Genomic DNA, 15,984 nt, shown 5'->3' on the forward strand with positions numbered 1-15,984 from the left:
CAATGGTGTCTCTGTCTGGCTGGAGGCTGGAGCGGGCACAGGGGTCTCTTCCTGCATCACACCCTATCAGAGGGCAGGGGAGGGCGCTTGGGGAGAGGGAGGGGGGGACAGCTGCTGCACCAGGGGCTCCTCCTGTCTCGTCCCACCCAGTCCCACTCCACTCCCCCGGACAGTGAAGAGTCAACACACACACTTGGTTACTACTTCGATTGTTTGGTTGGTTGGTTGTATGTAAGGACTGATTTGTGATCAGTTGAGATCTACTCTATCGTCTTGGGCCTTGTGAAGTAGACCAAACTGGATTAGCTGTGTCGTGTGATCAGTAACGACTGCTCTCGGATCAGTTTGGGGACTATTGGGTTATTGACTTCTGTGCCTCATTGACTACAATGGAGAAGAGGACAGTAACAGGGGTTCAGCACTGCTAGAGTCTTCATTGCCACTGCTGGCCTTTTCAGGATCGATAGCACACGGTAGGTCTGTGCTGGCCTGGTTCCAGATCTGTTTGTGCTGTCTTGCCGTCTCTTATGGTAATTGTCACAAGGGCCATAAGAGTTGGCATGACCACACAAACTGATCTGGAACCAGGCTATGTCTGTGGACAGTTACTGTCTAACAGTGCTGCTATTCAGCTACTGTGTGCATCACTCACTGTCATGTGTGGTTGTTGTGAAGAGCTTTTTGGCCTGTTTTCCACTGACAATAGAAAGTATGTGTCAGCGAGATGCCATTGGCTGTCTGGCTGGAGACGCCAATGGCATTTCTGGTTGCGTGCAGTTTCACTGGATAGGAACCTGGCAGGGGTTTACAGGGACCAGTTTAGCTAAGTGTTAACTAGAGGTGTGCTGAATGGAATGGCCACATGGGGTGTGTGGGTCAGTGGAGAGAGAGCTTTTGAGTGATTCTCATCGCTCATATTTTCCCTCAGCTCTTCATCCCTGACCATTTCCCTCCCACCCCTACACACGGTCTGCTACCATGCTAATATGGGAAAAGCACCCCTTAATCAAGTACTCCGTATTGAAGTTGCAGTGAAGCACCACTCAAACAAGCCTTCTTCAACAAGCTCTTAACCAGCACCATTGAAACTAGTCAGACCAGCTGGTACTATGGACAGCAGCAGAGTGGCTGGTAGCCTAGTGGCTAAGAGCGTTGGGCTTGTAACTGAAAGGTCTCTGGTTCCAATCCCCAAGCCAACTAGGTGAAAAATCTGTCGACGTGCCCTTGAGGTAAGGCACTTAACCCTAATTTCTCTGGATAAGAGCGTCTGTCAAATGTCCCCATGTCTGTTTAAACCAGGGTCGTTTTCATTAGGCACCAAACGGTAGAAAAACTACTGAAACGGGAAGGAACTACCTGAGCTTGTCCAATAAGAAATGCTTAGCAAAAAATGAACACGTCTCAGGCCTGGCCTAACCTCTCGCTCTTTCTCTCCCCCCAGTGTAACCTCACCCCATGGCCCTGTCTGTGTCCCTACAGGGTAACATGAGCCCAGAGTGCTTTGTCATGTACCAGAGAGAGGGGTCGCCCTCCTCTTTTTTCTCTGACCGCAACAGAGCAGCGCATCAACAACATGCTAATGTGTGCTGCTTGGGTTAGGTTAGGCTGCAGTTCATGCTGGACAGGACCAGTTGTACACAGACGGAATTAATTGTTCTGTGTATTATCTGCAGGCTGTTTTTGGTTCTTGTTTTATGGTTGAATAAACGGTGATTATTAAATGTAGATATTTTAGGGCGGAGCATACTGTGTGGGAGCGGGGCGGGGTCAAGCAGACCTCTTGAACCCTGTGTCGGCATGTTTACTTCATGACTGTAAGGAGTGTTAGGGTTTTTGCAGGGTTGTGCCATGAATGTAGGTCTATTAGAATTTCAAAGGGTGTGTGTGTGTGTGTGTGTGTGTGTGTGTGTGTGTGTGTATGAACGTGCGTTTCTCAGTGTGTGTGCGTTTCTGCCGTGCACGGCTGCGTGTGTGTGTGTGTGTGTGCGTGCCCGCGCGCCCATGTAAAGTTCCTCCTTCAGCCAGCCTGTTTATTTCTCCAGGGTCGACTCTCCTGTTGACAGAGTAGGACAGCAGGACGATGCTCTTCCCACCCGGAGTTCTCTCTCCTCTCCTCCTGGCTGTTCGTCCCTACCCGGAGCTTGGCCCGCTAACAAAGGGAACTCTGTGGATGGAAAAAGAATTGAAGGGAGGGTGAAAAAAACCACACAGCATTGTTAATCCGGTTAAAATCTTAACCCGAAAAAACAACAACAAAGCTTTTAGTTTGCATTCCTCACAGGCCGTTGCTGTGCTCGGGTGAGGCCAGGGCTCTGATCTCCAAGGGGAGTTGTTTTTCTACTGGTGTGGTTTCCCCTCCTTGTTTGAAATTCCATGAATAGCATTTGTTTTCTGTTATGTCATCTTTTGTATCCAATTTCACTGTTCAATATTCAATAGCTCTATCAAGTGTCCATTGATAGGCAGTCTATTTCGCTCCACAATATTGCTCAACCTGAAGCGGAGTGATTAAGCACAATTAAAGCTGCAATCTGGGAATGAATCCTTCCAAAAAACTCAAGCTTAGAATAAGTGACTCAGCGAATCAGAGTTGGTGGCTCATAGCAATTAGCCACAGTTTGTTTTCATCATGTGCTTTTTAGCCCCTCTTATCCTTGAGTTAGCTTCTCCTAGTTCAGGGAGCAGGTTTCATTGAACAAGTTAACAAGGTGACAAGACATCTAGATAGGCCGGGCCTCATTGGTAAAAAATAAAAGCATTAGTGAACAGACTCCTGTTTAGGCATCTCACTTGGTTCTGTCTCGTTCCCTCCTCTGACTGACTTTCAGATGGTAGTGCCTGACGGTCACTGACACCCAGGGTTTATTCTTAGTGCCTTTGTCAACCCTATCCATCCCACAGTCTTAAGTCTGCCATAGAAATAGAATGGGTTTCTATTTAGGTAGTTTTCCTATGCTATATCCCATTGTCTGGGTCTTGTGCCCTGTGTTTAAACCCTATCTGCCTTGGAAGCACTGTGGCTGTGTACCAAATGGAACCCTATAGGCCCTGGTTAAAAGTTTGGCACTATATAGGGTGCCATTTTGGATGAAACCTGTGTCTCATAGACAGATGGAGGACAAATCCTTTTGTAAAATCCTAATTGCCTGTGGCCCTTTTTAGAGTGGTTGGTTGTGTTCTTCCACAGTCGGGCTACTAGACCTAACCAGACCAAACTATGTCTGTCTGTAGTGACTGTGGGCCCTGGGTGTTCCAGACACATAGTTCTGGCTTGTCTGTCCTAGTGGGGCTCAGAGGAGAGGGATGGATTGGGATATAAGAAGAGGGGAGAGTGGGTGAATTTTGAACACAGGCCTGTCCTTGTGTGGCTTACAGGACCAGAGGAGAGAGCGAGAGGGAGGGATAGCTAGAGGGAGGGTTAGAGAGAAGCACACAGAGGCCAGGGCGGAAAAACAAAGCCCCTGTCCAGCCTGTGGTCAGCCAGGAATGGAGCCGTATGAGCGAACACAGTGACCTTTCTCTCTCTTGCTCTTGTCTGATCCACTGAGCCACTCTAGGACAAGGCCATGCCCAAAAATATGGGTTGTTGTGAAGTCTTCAGGGGTTTGTTAAGCTTTTCAAGTGGGGGTAGGGGAGAGTTTATGGGTGTACTGTGGAATTTTTAAGTAAGGGATGATATGTGAACAGATCATCAACATTAAAATGTCTCCCGTCTCTCTGCAGGCATGGAAGAAGCGGTGGTTTGTTCTCCGCAGCGGCCGTCTCTCGGGCGACCCAGACGTGCTGGAGTACTACAAGAATGATCACGCCAAGAAGCCCATCCGCGTGATCGACCTCAACCTGTGTGAACAGGTGAAACACTACTTATGCTATGGCTGATTAGGGCCCGGAGTTTGTTACTCTGGACCCTAGTTATGTAATATGTTTTTTTTGGTCAGGTCATGTGATCAGGGAAAACTAATGGTCCTAGTAATGCTACAGTACCACTAAAAGGCAGTTATGACAGTTATGACATTGACAGTGGCCTATAGCTGCTGTGGCTACAACGGGTATTGCTACCAATATTGTTTGTAATGCTACGTGCTAAGCCCTATTGTTACGTGGTTGGTAATGCTACAGCTACATGCTAACGCCCCCCCCCCACAGGTGGACGCAGGGCTCACGTTCAACAAGAAGGACCTGGAGCACAGCTTCATCTTCGACATCAAGACCATCGACCGCGTCTTCTACCTGGTGGCCGACACGGAGGACGACATGAACAAGTGGGTCCGCTACATCTGTGACATCTGCGGCTTCAACCCCACGGACGACGGTAATGATGCTACACACATCCCTGCGCAGGCACGCACACACGAGAGGAACTCTGATGTGTCTATACAGTGAGAGAAAGGCAGAAATGCAACAGAACAGTGATATGCATGAGGAAGCGGTAGTCTTTCCCCACACGTATTATTCACATAATGATCATATCCTGGTGTAGTGTAGGTTTGGACACTGTGTGCCAAGCAGCCTTTGTTTCCAGCACAGGCTTAATGAGGCCTAATGAGCCGTGTCTTCAGGTGGGTTCACGTTACCACATGTTTCCCTGTACTGTATAATTAAAGCATTGTGTGCCCCCCCTAAGCTGAGCCCCACTGCCACTTTCTCTCCTTCTCTACCTTTATTGTTCTCCCTTTCTCAGTTGCTCTCATTTGTTTTCTCTCGCGGTCTTTCTGTCACTCATTTGTTCTCCCTCTCATTTTTGTTCTCTCACATTCGTTACTTCGTTCGCACGCGCGCGCGCGCGCGCTTACTCAGGGAAAAGCGAGTGAGTGGGGCCCACCAAACTGTAATTGTGGTTTATTTAGAGTTCCTCTGTCTACGGCCATTCCCACCGTCATCAGTGGGGGCCACATACAGGTACCTCCAGACCTGAACTTCCCTCTCAGGTGACAAGGGAGGTACTGTTGAGTTCGGGGCCTAAAATTACCTCTATTTTTTTATATGGAAAAATCTATCAGCCACTCAAAACGGATGAGCCTGCTTCTAAAACATTTATTACTAGTAAGAAGTAATGTGGTAAATTAATTACATTTTTAACCAAAATATCACAGATGAGACCATGTTCACCTGTCCCTTTAAGAGCTGGGGGTTACCGTGGTAACGTGACTCCAGTCTTCATGTTTGTGCCTGTGAGATTGAGTCTGACTAGTAGAAGAGTTGTCTTGTCCTCTAGCTGTTGAAACTCAAACATAGAAAAACAACCTAGCTTGTGAACAAAACAATGAAAATGGCCAAGAAACACAAGGACAAAGTCTCACATCAGGTGACTTAAAGTTTTCTGTAAATTAAACTGACGTTTATGCCTGTGCGTAGTGCTTCTAAAAATGAATCTTTCACTCTTCAGGTGCGCACAGCCTCCAGCCCAGGCAGTGTTGCAGCAGAGGTGGTATAGGCTATATATGATTCGTAGTTCTTTGACTTTGTGTGATTCATTTACCAGCTATGAAACAAAAACAATTCCAAAATCTACCTGCATTTTGCAGCTGGTGCGTGTTAATTTTAGGCCGTGGTTGAGTTGCAGAAATGGACCCTATAATCTAAACTCACTATTGTAATGCATGTGGGTTTAATCAGAATGTTAGGGAACAATTTTAGAGGCCTAGTCGAGGAGAAATGTCCTGGACTATGATATCAGCAGTACCCACTACATCTATGACAACGGGGAGACCATGTATCCAACAAGGTCAGCTTCACTCCTTCCTCGGTGTTGTGGCTGTATCCTACCCTCCCTGTTCTAGTGTAACTTCAACCACAACGTATCACTTATCTATGGGGCCATTTTGGAATGTTGAGTTTATTATGGTTTCAAGCAGCAAGTTTGTCTTAATACCCATGCAGACTTCTGTGGTCGAGCAGTGTGGCTCTCATATTGCCTTGGCTACTGCTCTCTGTGCCTCGCGAAGTCTCGCTCGCTGATCATACAGCACAAACAAAGAGGGGACAGTTCAGCCCACTCCCGCGCCCAGGCGAGGGTGCACCGTGGCTGGGGAAATGTCAGCGAGTGGAGGGGGCTGGAGAAGCAGGGCTGGAGCAGCAGGGCTGGAGCCCAGCGGTGTGGGAGGGGGAGATTAAGGAGGAAAGGGATTTTCCTGATGCCTGGGTGAATCAGCACATAAGACAGACAAACAAGGGGATGGAGAGAGTGAGTGATAGTGTATAAAGCAGTATAGTAGTGAGAGTAGGAGGGGAGAGCGGGAGGGAGAGAGAGAACTGAAGAGGGGAATGGGGAGAAGAGGCGGAGGGATGCAATGTATAGGGAGTGATTGAGGGAGAGAAGGAGAGTGCACAGGATAAAGCAGGAGAATAGTGACTGATTGGGGCGCGATTGAGCGAGAGGGTGTACAAGAGAACAGTGGAGGAGAGGAAGAGTGGGATGGGACGAGAGGGAGAGTAAAGATTCAGAGAGCAACTGTCATCTCAGGGTGCGCATCCTTGAGCTTGAGCACTTAGGGAGCCACTCAAAGACGGTGTGCGTGTGCGTACACTGAGAAGTGTAGGTGGGGAGTAATGCAGGCAGAGAGAATACATTATGAATAGAGCCCAACCAAGCACAGTCGTCTCCACACAGACCTACATGGAGAAGGACAAGGCAGAGACCTTGAGGAAATGCTGCCTGGCCATGGTTGGGATTCAAAAGGCAAAACATAGATTTGGATAAAAATACAGCTCAGTATTAATGGTTTGAATTACATTGGCAGATACAATAGCTGTAGGAAGGAAGGAAGCATTTGGGTTTATTTTCCTCAGTAGATTCCATCAAACTGTAATATACATGTAATGCTACATTTTAATTTAATGGTTGTACTTCTCATGCGTAATCATTGATTGTGAAGATTTGAAAGTCGGTATTTGTGTGGTTCCCAGACGCATGCATGCCTGTGTACGTACAATGTGTCCTTCAAGTCTGACTCATCACCTGTTTTGTACTGCTGTATCTTGCGGTATCTCAGTCATGTGTTCGGAACGTTATACTGCTTTCTGTACACAAACAAGTCAGAAATCTAACCATACAAACACCTATAATATCACAACAGAACATGTACGTTTTGGAAATAACTGTTGTGCATGGCAGCATTCTCAACATCATTGTCCTAACTCCGGTGTACAATGCATAGATGTTCTGACGGTCTCCCCTCCCTCCCCCCTCTTTCTTCCCCACAGAAGCGGCAAAGGCTGCCCACCAGGCGGCCAGCGGTAGCTCTGTGGTGGACACGCCCCCTCACCCTGGCCTGGGGGGTCCTCCGGCCATGCTGACCAACGTGCCCCCTCCCTACCAGCCGGTCAGCGTGCGCCACCTGGACTCGGAGTCCAGCCTGGACGAACCCCAGGACTACCTGTGGCTGGTCAACTGTGAGAGCAAGAAGCCAGAGCCCAACAGGTGGGTGTGGGGTCCATGATGTGACAGGGCAGCGCTGCCATTGGTACAGAGTGGAGAGGTGTTGTGACATTTCCCTCGGTGTTTCTCTGACATCTCATCTCCATCTGTCTCCTGTTAGAATGTACTTTAGGTTTGTCACTCTCGTTTTTAATTTAAATTTTTATGCAAAGTATGGTGTCTTTAGCCCCCCCCTTCTCCCTCTCTTCCCGGTTACTTTCCTCTTTTGTGCTTTAGTAGGTCTCTTGTACTGTCTGTATAGGTTGTCCATATTTCAGTGCCTCTTCTCTCTTGTTGATGTGGTTCTGACTCTCTCCTCCTCCTCCTCTCTGTGGGTGTGATGGTGTAGCTCTGTGACTCCTCTCCCCCAGGAGTACCTCCTCCTGGAGGAGTGTGAGAGCAAAGGGGCTCCTTCGCCTCCCCAGGTTAATCAGTGAGTCTGGAGCAGCCTGTCTAGTGTGGAGTGACACACACACACACACTTGTGCACAAAGTCACACAGGTTCATAAACATGCACATATACATGTAGACACACACACACATTGTAAATACACACAAAACTAACCCAGCACTTACCTCTGGGATTGATGTGTTTGAGAAGTGATCATTAATCCAAAATGCAGCACCTGGCTGTTCTCACAGGGAAGTGAGGAATGATCCAGAATAGCTTAATATGTCAATAGACCTTTGGCAAAGGACCGTGCAGTGTTTGACCCTGCATGTTTTGAAATGATCCACAGGATGAAACATGGATCATTATACTGAACCTACAACTCAATACGATCTGCTCAACAACATATCCAGTGGGCCTCAATAGGAGTTATTGGTGGTTCTGTTGCTGTAACCCATATCACTAATCTATGTTGAAGTGTGTGTGAAATGTTCACACATCATTCAGCCTTCTGATGTTTATATATCTGTGCCGTTGCCACAGAGCCCACGCTGATTGTTCCAAGTCAACCTCGTCAGAGACGGACCTGAACGACAACGTCCCCGCCCACCGCACACCAACCTCCACTAGCTCCTCCTCTAAGCACGCCAACGGCTTCTTCTCCTCTGTCCTGCCCCCTCACCCCTCCTCTGCCTCCTCCATCTATGACTCTCCGCCTTCCCGCGGAGGCGACCTCTCTTCCAGCCTTTACCACCTCCCCCGCTCCTACTCCCAGGACACTGTGCTCCTTCCCAAGTCGGCCTCCGCCTCCTCGCCCCCTGTCCCGGTCGAAGGCGACGCCCCAGAGCTCTACGTCTTCAACGCGCCCTCGCGGAAGCCCTCCATGGAGACTCAGATGAGGAACCTGTCGGTTAGCTACGATATTCCTCCCACACCAGGCAGTAACTGTACCTATCAGGTGCCTCGAGGTCCAGCGAGTGGTGGGTCTGAGGGTGGGGATGGGATGCCTCCGCCCCGGCCCCCCAAGCCTTCCCTCAGCTCCCTGACCCCGGGGCACCCGCCGCCCCCCGCGGAGCGCTCGCCCACGGACACGTACTGTGTGCCGCGCTCCATGTCAGAGACGGATGGAAACTACTGCGTGCCCACCAGCGCCGGGAACAAGGCCCTGAGGAGCAACACCATTGGCACCATGGACTCATCACGCCTCAGGAAAGGTATGGCTCATTGATTGATCTTGATTCATTGTTCCTGATTTATTAGTCCTGTCAAATAGATGAGAAACATATATAATTGATCACGAGCATTCCATTTCACTCTCACTTTTTTTCTAAGTGACAGGGTACCACATCCTTTCACTAATCATTAGGCTAAGTGATATATGTGTGCATCATTATAAAGGCTAAATACGCTAGCTAGCATCGACAGGATATTCATAACGACACATGGCTGGTGTGTGCTGTTGTCAGCCAACACTATCATCTGCAGCGCAAAGCAAGTGTCTAATCCTCCAGGATAATTATTTTGACGCGACAGATGTGTTTTTGAATGGCTAATTACAAATACTTTTTCACAGCTGAAGACTGCCTTGCCTCCAAGGACATCTGGTGTAGCAGTATTAGTGGTGTTCGGTTACCATGCAGACAGACAACACGTACCTCAGAGTTTAGGAGAAAGCAGCTTGGTGCCTCAGTCCCAACCTCTATGTACATTTGATGCTCCCAACCCATTTGCTCTACTAGCAATAGAGAAACAACACTGAGGCCCTCTCAGAGCGCCAAATTCAAATACAGAAATACTCATTATAGAAATTCAGAAAACAAAACATATTTTACGTAGGTTTAAAGATGAACTTCTTGTGAATCCAACCACGGTGTCAGATTTTTAAAAAGCTTTACGGCGAAAGCATACCTTAAGATTATTTGAGAACATTGCCCAGCAGACAAATCATTACAAACAGTAACCAGCCAAATAGAAGAGTTACACAAGTCAGAAATAGAGATAAAATTAATCCCTTTGATGGTCTTCATATGGTTGCACTCAGAAAACATTCATTTACTCAATAAATGTTCATTTTGTTCGATAAAATCTCTTTATATCCAAAAACCTCCATCAGTAATCCACAGGCTCAAATGCAGACAAAACAGGCAGACAAAAAAATCTAAATTGTGTCCGTAAAGTTCATAGAAACATGTCAAACGATGTTTATATTCAACCCTCAGGTTGTTTTTAGCCTAAATAATTGATAATATTTCAACCGGACAATAACGTTGCCAATATAAAAGGTAAACAAGAAAGGCACTCTTGGTCGTGCGCATGAAAAAGCTATGTGACATGGTAGGGTCCACTCATTCAGACTGCTCTTACTCCCTAATATTTCAGAATACAAGCCTGAAACAATTTCTAAAGACTGTTGATATCTAGTGGAAGGCATAGGAACTGCAATTTGAGTCTTAAGTCGATGGATACTGTAATGGCATTGAAAAGAAAACTACAAAACAAGCAAAAAAAACTACTACCGGAATGGATTTTTCTCAGGTTTTCGCCTGCCAAATCAGTTCTGTTATACTCAGACACTATTTTAAGTTTTGGAAACTTTAGTGTTTTCTATCCAAATCTACCAGTTATATGCATATATTCTGGGCCCGAGTAGCAGGCAGTTTAATTTGGGCATGTTTTCATCAAAAATTCCAAATGCTGCCCCCTACCCTAGAGAAGTTAAAGGACGATCATTTACACAACCAAAAAAGCATTGGATGTTAAAGTTCAAGATAAAACATTATGCCCAGCTACATCCGGTCCAAGTCGGTTCCTATCATTTAACATGAAACCTGTGTGTTAAACTAACACAAAGACATTTTGCAAATGTCCCGGGATTCCCCGTTTGTCTAGTCGTTTGTGTACCAGAGTAGGCTTTGCTTGCCTTGGCTTTAGAGTCTGGCGACCTTCCAAGTCGTATCATCCTGTTTGTCTGAACTCCTCCTGAAATCCATTAGTGTGAAGTTACACATGATGACCAGAGCAAGAACAGCAACTATAGTCCAGCTGCCTTAGTGCCGAGATGAGACTTCACATATCCCTGTTCAACACTTACTGTGGTTCCAATGGTTCATTTGTATTCCCTTTTTATTTAGTATTTAACCCCATTTTGATTCATAATGCTTCAAGCCCTACCTAGACTACTATACTGTTGGTTATGTTGTGTTTACACTGGTTTTAATTTGTTCTGTCATGTTTGTTGCAGATTTGGGCTCCCAGGACTGTTACGATATCCCTCGGACGTTTCCCTCTGACAAGAGCTGCTCGTTTGACTTCAACGAAAGCTTCAACAGCTACTTGGTCAGTCTTTACACGACATGCTCCTGAAATCAGTTTAAAACGATCAACGGTAAAGGACCTCTCGCATTGATACTGATCCTTCCAAGTATTGGACTGTTATGACAATGGAGTTTTGAAGTGTACTAAGGTGCAGATTAAGATAAAGGAAGCTTGCATCCTCTTACTACATTTCTCGTGTGTGTGTGTGTGTGTGTGTGTGTGTGTACACACACACATGTTTTTGTCTTACGTCTGTCTGCCCTCATGTAGCCTGTCTCTCTCTCTGCCCCCCCTCCCCTCCAGAAAAACAAAGGCATGATGCCAGTGGGCAGCCAGTCCATGGAGGAAGTTGACCAGAACTACGTACCCATGAGCGCCAACTCCCCATCCCACCACCGCTCCGGCAGCCTGTCGGGCTGTGAACCCATCGTGGAACCCAACTATGTCCCCATGACCCCGGGCCCGGGCACCTTAGAGTTCTCCCTGGGCAAGCAGGTTCCCCCGCCGGCCCACATGGGGTTTCGCTCAAGCCCCAATACCCCACCCCGCAGGCCCATGCTCATCAGCGATTGTCAGCCCCCGCCCGTGGACCGCAACCTCAAACCGGACCGCAAAGGTGAGGGAGGAGAGGGGGGCAGGGTGAAGGGGTGTGGCTGTGAAGGGGAATGGGGGTGTAAAAGGGTGTGTCTTTGAATGAGAGAGAATCTTGGTACGTTTGTCTTTATCTGCTGTTGCATCAACGTTTTCACAACTGCTCCTCTCTCCACATCCTGGCATTCAACTCTAACTCACGCACATTTACATGTGCTGGCTCATGGTTATGAAAGGCAGATTACCATTGCATTATTTTGAATTATAAACTGGGTGGTTCAAGCCCTGAATACTGATTGGCTAAAAGCCGTGGTATATCAGACCGTATACCACGGCTAAGGACTGTATCCAGGCACTCTGCATTGGGCAGTGTATACGAACAGCCCTTAGGTGCCCCAGAGGTGCCTTATTGCTTAAGTAGAACACTTCATAATGTGTCATTATACAATTCCTGTATGGTATCAGACAGGAGTGCGGATTGTTGTGGCTCACCCTTTGCTCCTCTCCTCAATGTAGGCAGTGTTCTAGACCTCTCTCCTCAATGTAGGCAGTGTTCTAGACCTCTCTCCTCAATGTAGGCAGTGTTCTAGACCTCTCTCCTCAATGTAGGCAGTGTTCTAGACCTCTCTCCTCAATGTAGGCAGTGTTCTAGACCTCTCCTCAATGTAGGCAGTGTTCTAGACCTCTCTCCTCAATGTAGGCAGTGTTCTAGACCTCTCTCCTCAATGTATGCAGTGTTCTAGACCTCTCTCCTCAATGTAGGCAGTGTTCTAGACCTCTCCTCAATGTAGGCAGTGTTCTAGACCTCTCTCCTCAATGTAGGCAGTGTTCTAGACCTCTCTGCTCAATGTAGGCAGTGTTCTAGACCTCTGCTCAATGTAGGCAGTGTTCTAGACCTCTCTCCTCAATGTAGGCAGTGTTCTAGACCTCTCTCCTCAATGTAGGCAGTGTTCTAGCTCTCTCTGCTCAATGTAGGCAGTGTTCTAGACCTCTGCTCAATGTAGGCAGTGTTCTAGACCTCTCTCCTCAATGTAGGCAGTGTTCTAGACCTCTCTCCTCAATGTAGGCAGTGTTCTAGACCTCTCTCCTCAATGTAGGCAGTGTTCTAGACCTCTCTCCTCAATGTAGGCAGTGTTCTAGACCTCTCTCCTCAATGTAGGCAGTGTTCTAGACCTCTCTCCTCAATGTAGGCAGTGTTCTAGACCTCTCTCCTCAATGTAGGCAGTGTTCTAGACCTCTCTCCTCAATGTAGGCAGTGTTCTAGACCTCTCTCCTCAATGTAGGCAGTGTTCTAGACTTCTCTCCTCCAATGTAGGCAGTGTTCTAGACAAAGCCTCATCCACCCTCTCAGCCTTCTTTTAGTTTAGCCCACTAGCCTCTCCCGCTCACCTCATCCACCCTCCTCTCAGCCTTCTCTTTTAGCTTTGCCTGCTCTCTTCCTAATTTTCTATCCCCCTCACCCCATTCAAAGGGACTTTTGTCCATGAGTTCAGGGGGCCCTCTCTGAGGCTTTGGAGGGGGTGACCGGCCTGGGCCACCATCACCATGGAGCGCCCGGAGCCCAGAGCGGTCACCTCTGTCCCCATTGTCGTGCCCCCCTCTGAAAGGGCCTCTTTGATGGAGCAACAGCCCCTTCCTGCCCCACCAGGGAACATTTCAATAGAACGGGAAGGATTTGATATCCCACGGGGGAGGCAGACCCAAAGCAGAGGTCATTACCAGTCACTGTCAATGGTAGAGAAGAAAGGGGAATATGATAGAAATCCTGAAGTCAGTCCCTCTCTGTTCACGGCTTAGAGCTTTAACTTTCAGGTCACTGACTCTTGGTTATTTTCATTCCTGTGTCTTCCATGGTGTCATCATGGGGTGCTGGATGTGAGTGGTTCGGTGCAAGGACATGTTAGACTGGAATGTTACTGTCAGGGGCACCTTATTACGGCGACAAAGGGATCGGCAAACAGTTACTTGAGTTTTTCATAACCATGGGCCATCACCGTGAACTTCCATCTCAATGCAATCTCTGTCCTCACCTATCCACCACTGCTATCCACCTGCTGAGTTTGGGACCTCTGTTGTCCAGCCTGTGTGTTCTTGTAGGGTTGTTGTGTTCTGTTGGCTTCAGGGTTAATCTCTCGATCCTTCCCTCTGGCTCGCTGGCTCTGGTACAAATCCCAAATCAAATCGACCGCTAGACCCTATGCACTTGGTGGAAGTTTGACCATATTGCTTTAACAAATCAATTCCTCTCAGATCTCCACAATTGAATAGGGTCCAGGGGTCCATTTGGGATTGGGCCTCGCTTGCTTGGTTTGGTTCTGTAGACGAGGTCTTGTGAGGCTGAAGCATCTGTGGTCGATGCCAACAAGTAGCTTCATTCATTCACTTCCTTATGGCTCTGTTATGGGGTCAATTCTAAATGTCTGCCATGGTTTTATCAGGAGTGCGCTGTGTTTTCTGGCTATAGTGAGGGTTATACATAAGGTTATAACGTCAGTCTGCTGGTGTACAGATAAATGTGCGCTTTTATTGTCTGCTGTTGTGGATGTGTTGATGCACTAAAAATGACTCACCTCTAAGTGGATCTTCCACACTCATACTGGTGCATGTTGTCCTGTCAAGTCTGAGGCCAGCCATGTTACAGGGTTCTCACTAGAGGGAGTACAGCTACGACCGGAAGTTAGTTTTTCATAGCTGGTTAGGAGAATTGACCCAGCAGGTTAGGAGACATAGGTTAAGGTTAGGAAAATGTTCTCCTAACCTGCTATGAAAAGTCACTTCCGGTCGTAGCTGTACTCCCTCTAGTCACAACCATGTTGCGTGGAGTGAGGTGCATGATGGGAAAGGTTAGCATCTGCTGTTGCCATGGTGATGGTCCTGTCTTTACTGTATATACACCGATAGGGACGAAGCTATGGTAGGGTGGAAGTAGTGAGTTGTCTCTCAACAAAGTCTGTTGATCTGTTGGCTTTGCATGGCAGGGTTTTATTAAAATAGGGGTTACAATGACGTCATCGTTTTATCAATGATGGTAATGTGAAAAGTCTTCTTTTTTAACCAATCAGGTCAGAGTCCTAAAATAATAAGAGCAAAGGGGGTTGGTTTAGAGCGAACCGACTCTCAGACCGTAGGGGAGTTCCCAAGACGACGCAAGGGTAGGTACTACCAAACAACGACGCCTGAAACTTGGTTCTGAATACTCATCTCTCATTCTCTCCAAACGTGTCTGAACTCAACGCATGCTTCTGAATGTTCTCCTGTGACCTGTGACATCACATGGTATCCTGTCTCATCCAATCAACTAACTCCTGGACCAGCGGGGCCCCTCTTCTGTTCAGTTGTCGTTTCTGATTCCACATTTTGTTCTCATAACACGCTTTTGAACCTCACCAACACCCTAGAGATGTTATCCTCTAGGCTTCTTCAGGAAATGGTGCAAAGATCATATCTCCGGGTGGAAGATCTCCAGTACGTAGGAGAACGTTGTCAGTGTACTAGTGTACCGCACCAACAACCAAATCTCAAGCCCACATATTCAAAATAATCAATAGTGTTAATGTATTACACCAATACAGTAATTGATTCTTAGGTTAGTGACACACACAAACACACCAGTGATGGACTGTTCTAACCAACTACCTCTTGTATTTTTAACACTGTTCCGCATGCTCCTGTTTCAACATGTAATTCTATCATGTGCTCTTTATTGTATTTGTAATGGAAGAACATTTATTGCTCAGTTATGATGAATGATATTTTCCCTTTATGTTCTGTTCAGATATGTGTGTGTGTATATGTATGTATATATATATATATATGTGTGTGTGTGTGTGTGTGTATGTGTGTGTGTGTGTGTGTGTGTGTGTGTGTGTGTGTGTGTGTGCATGAAGGGTGTTTAGTGCTGTACTGTTGGCTGAGAAGTGTTAGTGCTGCTGTCCTGTAGACTGCAGCACCAGATGGTGTTTTCTAGCCAGGCTGAGGGAGCTATGCTGAATGTGTTTCTATAGCACCCGGGTTGCCAGATTGGGCTCCGTTACGTTAACCATGCGGGAGCAGTTGGCTGTGGACACTCAATGTGGACGTGCTCTATAAACCTATAACCAATTGATTACATTTTTGTATTACACTCAACTTCTCATATTGGAATCTAGCCTACAGTTTTAGTCTTTGCAAGGAGAATTTGTGGCATTTAGGGACCTCTGTTGGACAAATGAAAGCCTACATCCCCACCACCTTTTGTATGGTGGAATGGAATGTATTGTGTTGCAATGA

At 47.2% G+C, this 15,984-nt stretch overlaps 1 protein-coding gene across 15 annotated transcripts in view; it reads left to right on the forward strand.

Annotated features, from left to right (window-relative positions):
• The window catches only part of LOC112234715 (GRB2-associated-binding protein 1), a 70,187-nt gene that overhangs the window by 48,205 nt on the left and 5,998 nt on the right, over window positions 1-15,984 (forward strand). For 11 of the 15 annotated variants that reach the window (XM_024402970.2, XM_024402972.2, XM_024402971.2 and 8 more), the window contains 8 exons: window positions 3,724-3,852; window positions 4,147-4,312; window positions 7,204-7,420; window positions 7,767-7,850; window positions 8,353-9,023; window positions 11,051-11,145; window positions 11,428-11,740; window positions 14,778-14,867. In XM_024402970.2, the coding sequence (XP_024258738.1) occupies window positions 3,724-3,852; window positions 4,147-4,312; window positions 7,204-7,420; window positions 7,767-7,850; window positions 8,353-9,023; window positions 11,051-11,145; window positions 11,428-11,740; window positions 14,778-14,867 (1,765 nt within the window). Of the gene's footprint in view, window positions 1-159; window positions 474-3,723; window positions 3,853-4,146; window positions 4,313-7,203; window positions 7,421-7,766; window positions 7,851-8,352; window positions 9,024-11,050; window positions 11,146-11,427; window positions 11,741-14,777; window positions 14,868-15,984 lie in introns of those variants that run through there. The other 4 variants (XM_042312118.1, XM_024402975.2, XM_024402974.2 and 1 more) reach the window with 4 other exon arrangements.

The sequence above is a fragment of the Oncorhynchus tshawytscha genome, linkage group LG34 (assembly GCF_018296145.1).
Source record: "Oncorhynchus tshawytscha isolate Ot180627B linkage group LG34, Otsh_v2.0, whole genome shotgun sequence".
In the NCBI taxonomy this organism is placed as follows: domain Eukaryota; kingdom Metazoa; phylum Chordata; class Actinopteri; order Salmoniformes; family Salmonidae; genus Oncorhynchus; species Oncorhynchus tshawytscha.